We start from the raw sequence: 15,918 nt of genomic DNA on the forward strand, positions 1-15,918 counted from the left end.
GAGGGAGAGAGAGAGAAGAAGGGAGGAAGGAAGAGAGTCAGGGGTATATATTTCTGTCTTCATCTAAACACATCTCTCACATCTCTCAGATCAGCAGCATTGCAACACTATCGGGACAAAGGTTCAGTAAAGCAATAAAGGGAGAGAGAGTGACGGGAAGGGGTGGAGTGGTCAGGGGAAGTATCTTATTGTGTTGGTGTGTATTGTGTGCCACATCTGGACATACTGATCTGGAGACAGTGCCAAAAGCAGCCTCTAGAATCCTCCTCTCTACAGCTAGTTTACACGGTCCAGAACAGTGCACCTCGTGCCAGAGAGGGAGGGCAGGAAGGAAAGGGGGGAGAGAAGAGAGAGAGAGAAGCACAGGGCAGATGAGGGTCATCGGGGCTTTCCGCAGTGGAGGGCAAGCGAGGCGGAAAGAGGTGGGTGAGAGGCGAGGAAGCAGCTCTATATTCTCACTGAGAGAACGAAGGAGACAGCAGAGGAGAAGACAAAGAGTGAGTGATACTTCAGCGGAAGAAAGAGGTAAAAGTCAGAAATAGTGATAGAGAACAAGAGAGAGCTAGAGACAGAGAGGCGGAGTGTGAAAGGATATACATTCAACTGAGACCAGTGGATCAACAACATTAATGGTGAAGAAGAATGTTTTACTTGAATAGTAACGATTTTACAGAGGAGAATTACTGAAAAACACAAACTTTATGATAGAGTCAACATTTTAACAAAGAGACTATCATCAAATGGACTAGAGATGACTGGATTGGGATGCAAAACTGAGGAATACCTTCATGATGCTTCTGGGGTGGAAAGGTGCTGTGAGCGTTGTCGTAAAGGTCAGTGACTACTGGTGTGTTTCTGTTGTCATAAAGGTCAGTGACTACTGGTGTGTTTCTGTTGTCGTAAAGGTCAGTGACTACTGGTGTGTTTCTGTTGTCGTAAAGGTCAGTGACTACTGGTGTGTTTCTGTTGTCGTAAAGGTCAGTGACTACTGGTGTGTTTCTGTTGTCGTAAAGGTCAGTGACTACTGGTGTGTTTCTGTTGTCATAAAGGTCAGTGACTACTGGTGTGTTTCTGTTGTCGTAAAGGTCAGTGACTACTGGTGTGTTTCTGTTGTCGTAAAGGTCAGTGACTACTGGTGTGTTTCTGTTGTCGTAAAGGTCAGTGACTACTGGTGTGTTTCTGTTGTCGTAAAGGTCAGTGACTACTGGTGTGTTTCTGTTGTCGTAAAGGTCAGTGACTACTGGTGTGTTTCTGTTGTCGTAAAGGTCAGTGACTACTGGTGTGTTTCTGTTGTCGTAAAGGTCAGTGACTACTGGTGTGTTTCTGTTGTTCAGATGGCTGTTGGAGCAAGATGGCTGAAAGACCAGCGTTATACATGTGCCACATATACACATTATATTATACAGTGGGGCAAAAAAGTATTTAGTCAGCCACCAATTGTGCAAGTTCTCCCAATTAAAAAGATGAGAGGCCTGCAATTTTCATCATAGGTACACTTCAACTATGACAGAAAAAATGAGAAAAAAAAAATCCAGAAAATTACATTGTAGGATTTTTATTGTTTTATTGTAGGATTTTTTTTTTTTTTTTTTTTTGCAAATTATGGTGGAACATAAGTATTTGGTCAATAACAAAAGTTTCTCAATATTGTACTTTGTTATATACCTTTTGTTGGCAATGACAAAGGTCAAACATTTTCTGTAAGTCTTCACAAGGTTTTCACACACTGTTGCTGGTATTTTGGCCCATTCCTCCATACAGATCTCCTCTAGTGATGTTTTGGGGCTGTTGCTGGGCAACACGGACTTTCAACTCCCTCCAAAGATTTTCTATGGGGTTGAGATCTGGAGACTGGCTAGGCAACTCCAGGACCTTGAAATGCTTCTTACGAAGCCACTCCTTCGTTGCCCGGGCGGTGTGTTTGGGATCATTGTCATGCTGAAAGACCCAGCCACGTTTCATCTTCAATGCCCTTGCTGATGGAAGGAGATTTTCACTCAAAATCTCACGATACATGGCCCCATTCATTCTTTCCTTTACACGGATCAGTCGTCCTGGTCCCTTTGCAGAAAAACAGCCCCAAAGCATGATGTTTCCACCCCCATGCTTCACAGTAGGTATGGTGTTCTTTGGATGCAACTCAGCATTCTTTGTCCTCCAAACACAACGAGTTGAGTTTTTACCAAAAAGTTATATTTTGGTTTCATCTGACCATATGACATTCTCCCAATCTTCTTCTGGATCATCCAAATGCTCTCTAGCAAACTTTAGACGGGCCTGGACATGTACTGGCTTAAGCATGGGGACACGTCTGGCACTGCAGGATTTGAGTCCCTGGCGGCGTAGTGTGTTACTGATGGTAGGCTTTGTTACTTTGGTCCCAGCTCTCTGCAGGTCATTCACTAGGTCCCCCCCGTGTGGTTCTGGGATTTTTGCTCACCGTTCTTGTGATCATTTTGACCCCACGGGGTGAGATCTTGCGTGGAGCCCCAGATCGAGGGAGATTATCAGTGGTCTTGTATGTCTTCCATTTCCTAATAATTGCTCCCACAGTTGATTTCTTCAAACCAAGCTGCTTACCTATTGCAGATTCAGTCTTCCCAGCCTGGTGCAGGTCTACAATTTTGTTTCTGGTGTCCTTTGACAGCTCTTTGGTCTTGGCCATAGTGGAGTTTGGAGTGTGACTGTTTTAGGTTGTGGACAGGTGTCTTTTATACTGATAACAAGTTCAAACAGGTGCCATTAATACAGGTAACGAGTGGAGGACAGAGGAGCCTCTTAAAGAAGAAGTTACAGGTCTGTGAGAGACAGAAATCTTGCTTGTTTGTAGGTGACCAAATACGTATTTTCCACCATAATTTGCAAATAAATTCATTACAATTCCTACAGTGTGATTTTCTGGATTTTTTTTTCTCATTTTGTCTGTCATAGTTGAAGTGTACCTATGATGAAAATTGCAGGCCTCTCTCATCTTTTTAAGTGGGAGAACTTGCACAATTGGTGGCTGACTAAATACTTTTTTGCCCCACTGTATGTATTAACTGTACATTGCTTTGTCTGCAACATGACCATATTATCAAATGATGAACTGCAGTATAGAGGGGAAAACAGCAGTCCCTTTATCTCTACAACACTACATGAACACCAGAGGAGGCTGCTGAGGGGAGGACGGCTCATAATAATGGCTTGAGCGGCACAAATGGAATGGCATCAAACACATGGAAAACATTTGTTTGATGTTGATGATAACATTCCACTCATTCTGCTCCAGCCATTACCACGAGCCCATCCTCCCCAATTAAGATGCCACCAACCTCCTGTGATGAACATGTTACTATGGACAGCATAATACTGTGGCCTATATATGAGGGTATGGATGATCACATTTCTCTGTCATTCTCTCTTTCCCAACCTCAATCCAGGACAGTATGTTCGCACCGACTGTGGCAAGTCTACAAAAACAGAGTGTGAAACCTGTCAACATGAATACTACACTGGTGAATTAAACTCCTTGAAAAAATGTCTACCCTGTAGGGTCTGCCATTCCAGTAAGTCCCCCCTCTTCCTCCCTCCTCCCTCTGTCCCTTCCTCCTCCTTATTCTGACAGTTCTACTCATTGTTCTCCTGTCTCCTTAAAATCATTAATTTTTGATCTGACTCATTCTCTCTCTCTCTCTCCCACCCCTGCTCTCTCTCTCTCTCTCTCCCACCCCTGCTCTCTCTCTCTATATATATATATTATTTTCTCTCTCTCTCTCCCCCACCCCTGCTCTCTCTCTCTCTCTCTCATTCTCTCTGTCTCTCACTCGCTCTCACGACCCTCTCTTTCTCTATCACTTTCCATCCCCTCTCTCTATCCCACCTCTCTCCTCATCTTTCCATCCCCTCTCTCTATCCCACCTCTCTCCTCATCTTGCCATCCCCTCTCTCTATCCCACCTCTCTCCTCATCTTGCCATCCCCTCTCTCTATCCCACCTCTCTCCTTATCTTTCCATCCTCTCTCTCTATCCCACCTCTCTCCTCATCTTTCCATCCCCTCTCTCTATCCCACCTCTCTCCTCATCTTGCCATCCCCTCTCTATCCCACCTCTCTCCTCATCTTTCCATCCCCTCTCTCTATCCCACCTCTCTCCTCATCTTGCCATCCCCTCTCTCTATCCCACCTCTCTCCTTATCTTTCCATCCCCTCTCTCTATCCCACCTCTCTCCTCATCTTTCCATCCCCTCTCTCTATCCCACCTCTCTCCTCATCTTGCCATCCCCTCTCTCTATCCCACCTCTCTCCTCATCTTTCCATCCCCTCTCTCTATCCCACCTCTCTCCTCATCTTTCCATCCCCTCTCTCTATCCCACCTCTCTCCTCATCTTTCCATCCCCTCTCTCTATCCCACCTCTCTCCTCATCTTTCCATCCCCTCTCTCTATCCCACCTCTCTCCTCATCTTTCCATCCCCTCACTATCCCACCTCTCTCCTCATCTTGCCATCCCCTCTCTCTATCCCACCTCTCTGCTCATCTTTCCATCCCCTCTCTCTATCCCACCTCTCTCCTCATCTTTCCATCCCCTCACTATCCCACCTCTCTCCTCATCTTGCCATCCCCTCTCTCTATCCCACCTCTCTCCTTATCTTTCCATCCCCTCTCTCTATCCCACCTCTCTCCTCATCTTTCCATCCCCTCTCTCTATCCCACCTCTCTCCTCATCTTTCCATCACCTCTCTCTATCCCACCTCTCTCCTCTCTCTATCCCACCTCTCTCCTCATCTTGCCATCCCCTCTCTCTATCCCACCTCTCTCCTCATCTTGCCATCCCCTCTCTCTATCCCACCTCTCTCCTCATCTTTCCATCCCCTCTCTCTATCCCACCTCTCTCCTCATCTTTCCATCCCCTCTCTCTATCCCACCTCTCTCCTCATCTTTCCATCCCCTCTCTCTATCCCACCTCTCTCCTCATCTTTACATCCCCTCTCTCTATCCCACCTCTCTCCTCATCTTTCCATCCTCTCTCTCTATCCCACCTCTCTCCTCATCTTTCCATCCCCTCTCTCTATCCCACCTCTCTCCTGATCTTTACATCCCCTCTCTCTATCCCACCTCTCTCCTCATCTTTACATCCCCTCTCTCTATCCCACCTCTCTCATCATCTTGCCATCCCCTCTCTCTATCCCACCTCTCTCCTCATCTTGCCATCCCCTCTCTCTATCCCACCTCTCTCCTCATCTTGCCATCCCCTCTCTCTCTCCCACCTCTCTCCTCATCTTTCCATCCCCTCTCTCTATCCCACCTCTCTCCTCATCTTTCCATCCCCTCTCTCTATCCCACCTCTCTCCTCATCTTGCCATCCCCTCTCTCTATCCCACCTCTCTCCTCATCTTTCCATCCCCTCTCTCTATCCCACCTCTCTCCTCATCTTTCCATCCCCTCTCTCTATCCCACCTCTCTCCTCATCTTTCCATCCCCTCTCTCTATCCCACCTCTCTCCTCATCTTTCCATCCCCTCTCTCTATCCCACCTCTCTCCTCATCTTTCCATCCCCTCTCTCTATCCCACCTCTCTCCTCATCTTTCCATCCCCTCTCTCTATCCCACCTCTCTCCTCATCTTGCCATCCCCTCTCTCTATCCCACCTCTCTCCTCATCTTTCCATCCCCTCTCTCTATCCCACCTCTCTCCTCATCTTTCCATCCCCTCTCTCTATCCCACCTCTCTCCTCATCTTTCCATCCCCTCTCTCTATCCCACCTCTCTCCTCATCTTTCCATCCCCTCTCTCTATCCCACCTCTCTCCTCATCTTGCCATCCCCTCTCTCTATCCCACCTCTCTCCTCATCTTGCCATCCCCTCTCTCTATCCCACCTCTCTCCTCATCTTTCCATCCCCTCTCTCTATCCCACCTCTCTCCTCATCTTTCCATCCCCTCTCTCTATCCCACCTCTCTCCTCATCTTGCTATCCCCTCTCTCTATCCCACCTCTCTCCTCATCTTTCCATCCCCTCTCTCTATCCCACCTCTCTCCTCATCTTGCCATCCCCTCTCTCTATCCCACCTCTCTCCTCATCTCTCTCTTGAACGTATCATTATTTTCACCTCACCTAATTTTTTTTGCCCTCTCCCACTCAATACCCCAACTCTCCCTCTACCGTCCTCTCTCCCACTCTTTCTCTCCCTTCTCTTCTCTCCGTCTCTCTCTCCCTTTCTCAGGCAATAACCAGAGGGTATTGTGGGAGTGTGAAGCCAGTAGTGACAGGCAATGTGTGTGTAAGACTGGTTTCTACTGTACAGACAATGAATGTGAACACTGCCTACCCGTGAAGCTGTGCTCTCTGGGTTCAGGGGTTGTAAATCAAGGTGAGAACTGCCTCCTCACCTCTACCCCACAGGAGGTTGGTGGCACATTAATTGGGGAGGACATGCTCGTGATATTGCCTGTAGCGGAATCAGTGGAATGATGGTCTGATGCCATTCCATTTGCTCCGTTCCAGACGTTATTAAGGGCCGTTCTCCCCTCAGCAGCCTCCTCACCTCTACACTCTGTTCTAATATGACAGACCATTGCCTCTGATGAGCTGACCATAAGTTGGAGATACTAAGGCTGGTATTGAAAAGACACCTGACAAAAAAATCAGAGTCTGTAGTCTAATGAGATGCACTCAGGGTCAATGTTTAAACTACTGTGGGCCTTTGGCAGTACAAAACATCTTATTACGGTGCTTGTATAATCTGCTGGATGTGTGTACTTTACTTTGAGCAGCTGACATGTGACACCTGTTCCTAAATCCCCCAGCCACCCTCCAGAATGACACAGTCTGTGCCCCGTGCCTACCTGGGACATATAACAGTGTCAATGATGCCATCACACACTGCCAATCACACACCAGGTCAGAACCCTTCACACAAAGTGGCTCTGATTTCTATCGAAAGTCAACTCAGTAGGTGCATTTGGTTGGCATGAAACGTTTGACATTTTTATACAATTGTGGGACAGTTGGGTTAACTGTGGCGTTAAACTCCTTTCTCTGTTTCACAATCACTTTCTTTTCTCAGGTGTGGGGACCTAGGGAAGGAGGTGAAAAGTGCTGGGACTGAGACGACCGATGCTGTGTGTGGTGCCTTCATATCTCGTAGGTCTAATAGCATCTCCTTTTATTGCACAGTAGTATAGAATATATAGAAAACTAGATGGTATATATGGCATTTTACCAATATTTCTTCCACCTCCCCTCTTTCTCTCTTCATTGAATGATTTGACATAAGTAATGTACATCTAATACTGTAAACAAGATTAGAGCACATTGCATTCTCCCTCAGAAATGGTTCAGATATATATATGTATTTGCTGGGTGTTAGATTGTTTTGATTGATCCTATCTCTCTCTCCCTCTTTGTCCCTCTGTCTCTCTCTCCCCCGCTCTCCCCCATCCCGCTCCATCAGGGTGTCCCTGGATACTACCTACCAGTCTGTGGGCGGGACTAGTGGTGACCTCACTCATCATAATCTTGATCTGCATCTATTGGAGGGCCAAGCATCAATCATACATGCCAGGTGTGTATATCACTGCTACACCCAAATAGTGTGTGTTTGTGCACTCATCGTGGATTTGATGTAAGCATTGGCTAGAGGGAGTTGCCACCATATTCCAGGGACTCTCTCTTTGTACTGTAGAACAAGTTTTAGGTATTTACTAAGACATTACAATGAAACATTTGAATAACACTGAAAAATAGGGTTGTTGGTCAGGAGCGATGTAGGTGTGGCAGGGTAGGCTTCTTGGGCAGGCTCACATGAGACCCCTTGTATGAGTACCTGGTAGGCCACCTCTTGAATGGGCTCAGGTAGGCCCCTTGGACGAGTGCGGGTTGGCCCCTAGGGTGAGCACGGGGTAGCCCAAAGACGTGATGAATGGAGACGAAGTCATGCTGTTAGAGCCCGGTCCGGTTGATGGGTGACCAACCACTCCAACACTCCCTACAGTGACGACCTACACAGTCCTTCACATGAAAATGAAACGCTATCTCTGCCGTGGTAGATGGAAATCTGCTGTAGTACACCTGGTAAACATCATCCAGCTTGAAGGACCATGAAAAATAAGCTAAGGAACCTAGATAGGTCATTGGTTGGATAGATGTCACCAGGAGTACTCGCAAATGACAGAGACAGTGCCAAAGTTCACCTATTTATTGAGGACCTGTGGTTGGACATGGTGAAGTTGGATTTGTGGGGTTCTGCAACGAAGGAGAGACATCATGAGCAGGTTGCAGAACATACAAGGTGATACGGATAAACCTATTAAACCAATACATCTGAAATAGGAAACAAACTTACTCTTAACACACACAACTGGAAAGAAACTGAGCTATGGCTTGACAGGCTTTAAATACAAACAACAAGTGTGAACGAGCCTATCAGGGCAGTTCTGATAATTACTGACAGGTGTGTGATTGCATGAGCGAGTCAACAGGTGAAATTAACTTGCCTGATCAAGTCCAGCTCAGCTGTATGCTACTCCACTCTGAGGGCTGGTGTACATACATCATTATAACATATCAACAACTTGTTCGTTTCTTCGGGAGTCATTCAAAAAGCCCCACTCTTGGTCCTATTTGACAGTTAGGCCTACCAATTGTTAAGTAAATGCTATTTTCATATCTTTGAGTGATTTCCCAGCCAGCAGATTTCAGATCATGTACAGTATATATTACCTGGTGACAGATGCAGAGGCAGTGAGAACTCTTAGTGTGTATTTTCTCTCCTACACAGCGACAATATGCATCACATTGTAAAAGTATTAGGTGTCAAGGTGCTAGACGTAATTTGGATTGAATGAAAGGAAACAAGGTCATTGCTTTTCACCGTCAGACGTAGGAACTCGCCACTTCCTCTAGAGATTAATCAGATCAAAGACAATATGAGTTATAGTGAAACTCGCATGCATTGCTCATGTTTATGCTCGATCAGGAGCTGAGAGCACAGCACATCAACCAATATGAGTCCAAGTGCAGCTAAAAGTCACAGGAGCTTATATAAGGGGGGACACTGCTATTGGCTTCTGGTTATAACATTTATGTTTCAGCCTAATATCTCAAACAAACAGATGTTTGTTGAGAAACGACTGAGCATAAAATGGGAAGTTGAGAGAACATTGTAGGCACACAGAGGATATCTGTGATCTCACACTGATATCCCATTTTGGAAAATGTTGTTTGAAATGTTATTTCTAAAGGTTATTTGACATTGACATTTCAATCATATATATATATTTAATTCAAATCAAACTCAATGTAGGTTCCACCGAATAAATAACCAGTTGGACTACCCTGTGAAGGTAGAAATAATAAATAACCAGTTGGACTACCCTGTGAAGGTAGAAATAATAAATAACCAGTTGGACTACCCTGTGAAGGTAGAAATAATAAATAACCAGTTGGACTACCCTGTGAAGGTAGAAATAATAAATAACCAGCTGGACTACCCTGTGAAGGTAGAAATAATAAATAACCAGTTGGACTACCCTGTGAAGGTAGAAATAATAAATAACCAGTTGGACTACCCTGTGAAGGTAGAAATAATAAATAACCAGTTGGACTACCCTGTGAAGGTAGAAATAATAAATAACCAGTTGGACTACCCTGTGAAGGTAGAAATAATAAATAACCAGTTGGACTACCCTGTGAAGGTAGAAATAAGAACAACTGCCTCCGGATTCCATGTACATCGACTCATTATCAGTTCTGAAACTATAGTAGGCATGAAACAAGCTTCTACTGTAGCTTCTTGAGTTTGTGAGACTTGGGGACAAAACCACATCCCGTTCTATGTTGAGCTTGACACGGTTGTTGGAAAACCACATGACACGTTTCACAGCCAGCTAACTCATTGCAAGAAAGCGTTGTGTAAAGTACGTGGCGTCACCAGTTGACACATTTTGTGACTGTCCTTTTTATCAATGCATCACTAGTGGCGGTTGGACTTACCCACAATAACAGAAAGTCAGATACAGCAAGTATATGAATGTTGATAGTGCTACTCAGTGATCTCATGTCTGTCTGCCTGTCTGTCTGTAGCTAACTCCAGTGGTCCTGGTATTCCTGTAGAGCCTGCACCTCCTTCCTTCGCTCCAGCTGAGCTCAAGTTCCCAACGGAGTGCAACAGCCATTGGAGCCTGGACCAGAAAGCCACTGAGCCACTCTTCATCAACACAGGTGAAAGTCCCTCAGTGGTAGTTGGAATAGTTCACCACAATCACAAATGTACCTCCACTAGTGCACAAGAAAGAGGTATTCAGTACACCCAGGGAGTAGGTTGGGTTTGTTTACTGAGCTACAGGTTAGCATAAGCATCATAGAGTGCAGAACAATATGAGTGATGGGACCCTGGCTACCATGGTTTAAGGGCTCGATTCAATCCATATCGCTGAGGTTTAGCGTTATAGAGCGATTGAAATTTAAAGGCAATGTTCCACTAAACGCTATATATGTCAGCTCAATTGGAAAATCTCTTTCAATTTCAAGCACGCAATTCAGCGCCATAGCGCTGAACTTCGGCAATATGGATTGAATCGAGTGCAAGGTATCCACAAGATAAATGACATTTGACATTTTGATGAACTACCCCTTTAAATCATCTCCTGACAAATCGCATCACCAAAAACACATTGTTTCCTTGTGGAGTCGCTATATGTGATAAACCTGTTCATTAGTCTATATTAAACCATATCCATCACTCATAGTAGTTCTGCAGCTTCCCAATGATCAATAATGTGATGCAATGATCAATAATGCGATGGCTCTCCTCACTTAGAATGGATCAGATGTAATGTAATCTAAACTGAGGCTGCCCATATAATCAACCATCAGGATGAGCTATTTCTCCATTTGCAAGAGCCTAAATCAAATCATTTAAATACAGATGTATTGTTACCTCTATGGCCACGATGAGATGGGGCCTGTGTAGGCTTCATGAATGAGAAATGCAGTACTACGTGACGTTGGAGGAGGGTTATTGTTGTGTGCTCATACTATTTCCATTGTGCATCCCAGCTGTTATTCAGGTAAACGGCTATACGTCAGACTGTGAAGTTGAGGCCGATAGCGCCACCATAACAATGACAACATCAGAGCTTTTCAGCCAATCGGATCACAGTAATGGAATGAGAGGAAATGACATCAGACCCTCCCGCTACCTATCAGAGCCACAGGAAGATGAGTGGCCAGGGACTTAATTCTGATTTTCAACTAAATATTATTTTTTTAATTACTTTTTTCAATGAATAAGACCTACATGTGAAAATAACTGAGCAGATTCCTCCTTGACAGTTCCTGGATAAAATCCCTTTTTTTAAAGTCTCATCCCTGCAATATAAATATACTGAACTATAAACATCCAATGAACATTCTTTGTTTCTTAGGTCATTGAAAAAACTGTTGGGGAGGGCTTAAATAAAGTGTAACCACTGAGGTCAAATGTCATCATAGCTTCTCTATTTTACATTTTTCTAAGGAACTTTCGAAGCCCCCGGCGGCTGGACTTTCCCTAACGAAGACGTGTTGTTGTCAGTAGCTTGATATGAACATCACTGTGGTGGAAAAGAGATTGATGAAGTAGATGTATATATATAGATATTCATTTTGACATCACAGCATCTGTTCAATGATGTTTTAACCACAGCATTGAAAATTCTGTCAAAACAGTTGACACTTTAGCAAAGTGCAGAATCTAAATGTAGACAACACCAGAGTGGACACCGATTAATTGTTTCTCGCCCCCTGTAGGATAGGAGTAGCAGCGGCTACCATACTTCAAACTGCTTTACCCTGCCCTCTAGTGTTATCAGCTAGCATTTACAGCTAAATGCAGGCCAACTGAAATCAGTTGCGGACTGCGTTCGCACAGGCAGCCCAAGTCTGATATTGTTTTCCATTGGTCTTTTGACCAATAACATCAGATCTTTACACATCAGATATTTTTCGGAGCTGATCGGATTGGTCAAAAGTCCAATTAGTTTGAAAAAAGATCAGAATTGGGCTGCCTGTGTAAACGCAGCCCTTTAGGCACAGACCAAGGGTAAGCACACCTTCCCCAAATCTTAACCAATCGGAGTGAATAACGCTGAACTGACTTTCGATCACAGCGTATACATAAATACACATTGAAGGGAAGAGTTAGATCATGGTCCCATAAAGAAGCAACGTCTGTATTTGTAGTGTGGAGCATCAGGTGGTATATTTGGACACAGAACAGCCACATACAACACAAAAGGGAACATTCAATGGCATTGTGAACTATCTTAGTGCTATATGAGGAAAAACATTGGGAATGTCTACACAGTTCACCCTGCACTGTACCATGACAACATTCAAAACAGACCATTGACAATATTTCCCACAGCGAAATAGCACACTAATTAAAAAATATCTTAAATGTTGTCCATTAAGTACTGGTTTTAAAACAATGATGATCATATTTTTAAAACTATGGCACTTATATACCAAGTCCTAGACTGTTTTCTAATGAGAATCATGAACGTTGAGTTGATGAACGAGATCCTTCCAGTGGTTTCAGTCTGCCTTCTTGAAGAGTTGCCTGGCGACCACATCTCCAACTCTCATCTCCTAGAGGGCAAAAAAGGACGGGTTGAGAAGAGGGTGGAGAAAGAGAAAAGAGGGAGGAGTTTGGATGAGTGAGTTTGGGTGTGGGAGTGTGTGTGTGAGAGTGAGTGTGTGTGTGCATGCGTGGGAAAAGATCATTAATGGACTCAGTCACAATAAAAACGCTGTGCTCTTTTCTCTCCCTACTGTAATCCTATCTCCCCTATCTCTCTCTCCTCTTCCTCGCTCTCTCCCCTTCCTTATCTCTACCCCCCACACATGTACTTCCCCACTCTCAATCTCACTACCCCTCGCGCCCCTCCCTCCTCCTCTTCTTGTGTTACTCACCAAATCCACCCTTTACTGCCTGATCCCCAGTGGTATTTATTTACAAACTTCTCTTTCGGATTTGAACAAAATATCAATGAGGTATTGTTTTCTATTAGAAGCATTTGGGAGCGGTTTAATAAAACAATGCTGATTGTTTGAAATCGTAATCAGCATTTGCATGTAATCACAAGCAAAAACAGATTGCCCAACTAAAGTCCATCTGAAGCACAGGCCTAAACAGCAGCTTGTGATTCTCCTTCTAATCCCTTCACTATGAAGAGTCTTGTTGAAGTTTAGCTCATTAAAACGGTAACAAACAATAACCTTTACTTATTCTTCCTGTTGCTGCCCATTCCTTCACCCTGAAGACTCTTAAGTGTTTTCCTCTGTTTCTTTCTCCTTCTTCGGGCCCCACACATTTCTTTCCCATGTACAGGCAACAAGTAAGGAGGTTTGAGGGCCATACATCCCCTCTTTTTTTAGAAGGACCTCATTTGTTCTCACACAAACACGTGCACGGACACGTGCATGGACATACAACGTAGGCAGTGAATAACTTCCATCACCAAATCTGATTTGCATATCCCCCACTTTCAAAATGGTATATCAATCCCAGCATCTTCTTTCCTCCCAAATCTTTCCTGCTTTCCTCCCTTTCTCTGGCCTTGTGTTCACCTCTATTCCTATTCCCTTCCCATCTTTATCCCTCTCTGTTAATCCATCCCTCCATTCTCACCAGGTGTAGCTTGTCTCCCTCCAGCCAGTGTGTCCATCCTCTTCCCTCTTTCTCTCCTCTCTGAACACACACCAGCTTATCACCCTCCCAGTCCACTGTGGTCTAAAAACAGAGAAAAACTGAGTTAACACACCCCAGCTTATCACCCACCCAGCCCACGGTGGTCTAAAAACAGGGTTAACACACAATGGTCTGCAAAAACATGACAGTGCACACACACACACACAACCACTGGCTTGTACCACTCTCAGTTTGGCGCGGTCTGAAAACAAGCAACAGGGGGTGGTTATGACAGGAAAACAACAGGAGGTACACACACATACACACGCCAAAATAACACACACACACACACACACACACACAGGCCAAAATAGCACCACACACACACACACACACACACACACACACACACACACACACACACACACACACACACACACACAGCTGGCAAATAGTCTATTCACCCAAACAAAGCAAAGTAGTATGACAAGTACACCTATATGAAGTCAATTAGAGAGAATTTGTACAAGTCTGAACAAGCTATGAAACAGACAAACATAAGGGAAAACATCACCAGATAGCAGAAATACATTTAGCCACTGTCTTTACAAACAGCACATGATGAAGAACACAGAGACCCCCCACCCAACCATACATGTAGAACTGTAACACACACACACCTGACAGACTCGTCCATCCACAGGTCCCAGGTCCTCGGTGAAGACCTGACCCAGTACGAAATCCATATCAAAGTTCTTAAAGGTGGTCAATGTGCGGATCTTCATAATGCCCGTGGCCGGGTCGTGGACTATCTGTTTAGTGGGCTTCAACATACACACTATCTTCCGCAGGGCAAAATTAATATCTGATGGAGAGAGAGAGAGAATGAATCAACCAAACATAACACCTTGCCATTATAGTAATGAGGTAGTGTTTCTGAGGCAACATCTCTGGCCTACAGCTGTCTGTCCTTTTACATCTCCTGTTAATGTTTCCAGATACCACACACGCACAGACAGGCACACACACACACATCCCTGTCTGTGTCCAGGGTCATTTACAGGCTAAGGCGCCATGATGATCTATCACACGGCTCTGGGAAGAGATGGCAAGCCTTTGGATGAGTCACTACCCCTAAAATGAATCTCAAAGCAGCAGGCAAACAAAGGAAAAAAATATGTTTAGTTCAGTAAAATAGAATGAATGAATCGTGTTAAATTAAAATTAAAGGAGGCAAGTTGCAGAGGTACAGTAAGCTCTTAACACGTGTCATTTTACATATTACAACTACACGAATTGGACACTTTTTAACAATGACGCATTTGTAGCTAATATATGTGGTAACAGACAAAGACATTACGATTCATATAATCTTACCCAAAGCTGCGAGGTAGTTCTCGAAGTTATCTTGAGACACCATGTGAAATGTTCCTGTGTAATTTGGTTTAGACATCTTTTAGCCTTTAGTTTTGCAGAGGAACTCAACAAAGAAAACTGTAACCTACAGTGTTGCCTCTTCTCTACAGATATTATCCTTCTCTGCTCTTTTCACTGCTCTCACCACTACCGCATTGTTTGATAATAATAACACTTGTGCAACCTGTGAGCTAACCTTATGTCTGCTAGTGTCAGTCAGAAGGTATGCGGCTTTACGCAAAACTGCAACTCGATAAAGGAATGATTGAGCTGCTGGAATGTTTTAGAGCGGCGGTCGTATCCACAATGACTGTCCTCTGCTCTCTCCACTCCTTCAATCCCCGGGTATCGATTCCCTGATGCAAACGTTGCACAACCCTTTTAAATTCCCTATTCGCTCCCTCTGCTCTCCCACGGAAAGCGTAAACTCCTCCCTACGGAGCTTTATGCAAACAGCTTTTGTTCCACTAATCCTCTTCCTAAAATGGGAACTGGGTAGGTCTGTGCCGTTAATTAAACGGTATTCTCTCCATCTCTCTATTTAGAATGGCTTTTTTGGCATATGCTTACATTGCCAAAACATGTGAAAAACATTAAACAAAAGTGAAATAAGCAATCAGATATGAACAGTAAACATTACACACACAAAAGTGTTAAAAGTTTCTCTCGCTCTCCTTCACTATCGCTGTTTGGAGAGCAGACTTTGTTCTGTACCACATGCGGAGAAGAGGGAGAGGGAGGCGGGGGGAAAGTTCATTCATCTCGCTCAATGTTTTCCTCTCACTCGGAGCAGTCACTTGGGGTCGTCGGCGACTCTGGGGGAGCCCAGTGATGTTGCCAATGTTAGTCTATAA

General features: G+C 44.5%; 2 protein-coding genes across 2 annotated transcripts; one reads left to right on the forward strand and one right to left on the reverse strand.

Moving 5' to 3' along the window:
• The first annotated feature begins 431 nt into the window (after window positions 1-431).
• LOC129857220 (tumor necrosis factor receptor superfamily member 5-like) lies at window positions 432-11,463 on the forward strand. Its single transcript, XM_055925258.1, has 8 exons — window positions 432-833; window positions 3,423-3,548; window positions 6,200-6,346; window positions 6,783-6,876; window positions 7,043-7,119; window positions 7,430-7,540; window positions 10,060-10,197; window positions 11,035-11,463. The coding sequence occupies exons 1-8, from the start codon at window positions 752-754 to the stop codon at window positions 11,214-11,216; spliced, it is 957 nt and encodes a 318-aa protein (XP_055781233.1). The 5' UTR covers window positions 432-751; the 3' UTR covers window positions 11,217-11,463.
• Window positions 11,464-12,167: 704 nt separating this feature from the next.
• On the reverse strand, window positions 12,168-15,523 carry LOC129857221 (retinol-binding protein 1-like). The gene is made up of 4 exons (XM_055925259.1): window positions 15,026-15,523; window positions 14,329-14,513; window positions 13,649-13,750; window positions 12,168-12,606 (listed from the first exon to the last, which is right to left on the reverse strand). The coding sequence occupies exons 1-4, from the start codon at window positions 15,099-15,101 to the stop codon at window positions 12,553-12,555; spliced, it is 417 nt and encodes a 138-aa protein (XP_055781234.1). The 5' UTR covers window positions 15,102-15,523; the 3' UTR covers window positions 12,168-12,552.
• Window positions 15,524-15,918: the final 395 nt, after the last annotated feature.

The sequence above is a fragment of the Salvelinus fontinalis genome, chromosome 6 (genome assembly GCF_029448725.1).
Source record: "Salvelinus fontinalis isolate EN_2023a chromosome 6, ASM2944872v1, whole genome shotgun sequence".
In the NCBI taxonomy this organism is placed as follows: Eukaryota; Metazoa; Chordata; class Actinopteri; order Salmoniformes; family Salmonidae; genus Salvelinus; species Salvelinus fontinalis.

What these genes read in the sequence shown, in the direction of transcription:
- LOC129857220 (XM_055925258.1), top strand. Translation starts at nt 752, where the DNA reads ATGACTGGATTGGGATGCAAAACTGAGGAATACCTTCATGATGCTTCT. An exon ending in CACTGCCAATCACACACCAG is followed by an intron (nt 6,877 to 7,042) that starts GTCAGAACCCTT and finishes TTCTTTTCTCAG; the next exon opens with GTGTGGGGACCTAGGGAAGG. An exon ending in GTGTGGTGCCTTCATATCTC is followed by an intron (nt 7,120 to 7,429) that starts GTAGGTCTAATA and finishes CCGCTCCATCAG; the next exon opens with GGTGTCCCTGGATACTACCT.
- LOC129857221 (XM_055925259.1), bottom strand. Translation starts at nt 15,101, where the DNA reads ATGTCTAAACCAAATTACACAGGAACATTTCACATGGTGTCTCAAGAT. An exon ending in TGGATGGACGAGTCTGTCAG is followed by an intron (nt 13,751 to 14,328) that starts GTGTGTGTGTGT and finishes CTCTGTTTTTAG; the next exon opens with ACCACAGTGGACTGGGAGGG. An exon ending in AGGGAGACAAGCTACACCTG is followed by an intron (nt 12,607 to 13,648) that starts GTGAGAATGGAG and finishes TTTGCCCTCTAG; the next exon opens with GAGATGAGAGTTGGAGATGT.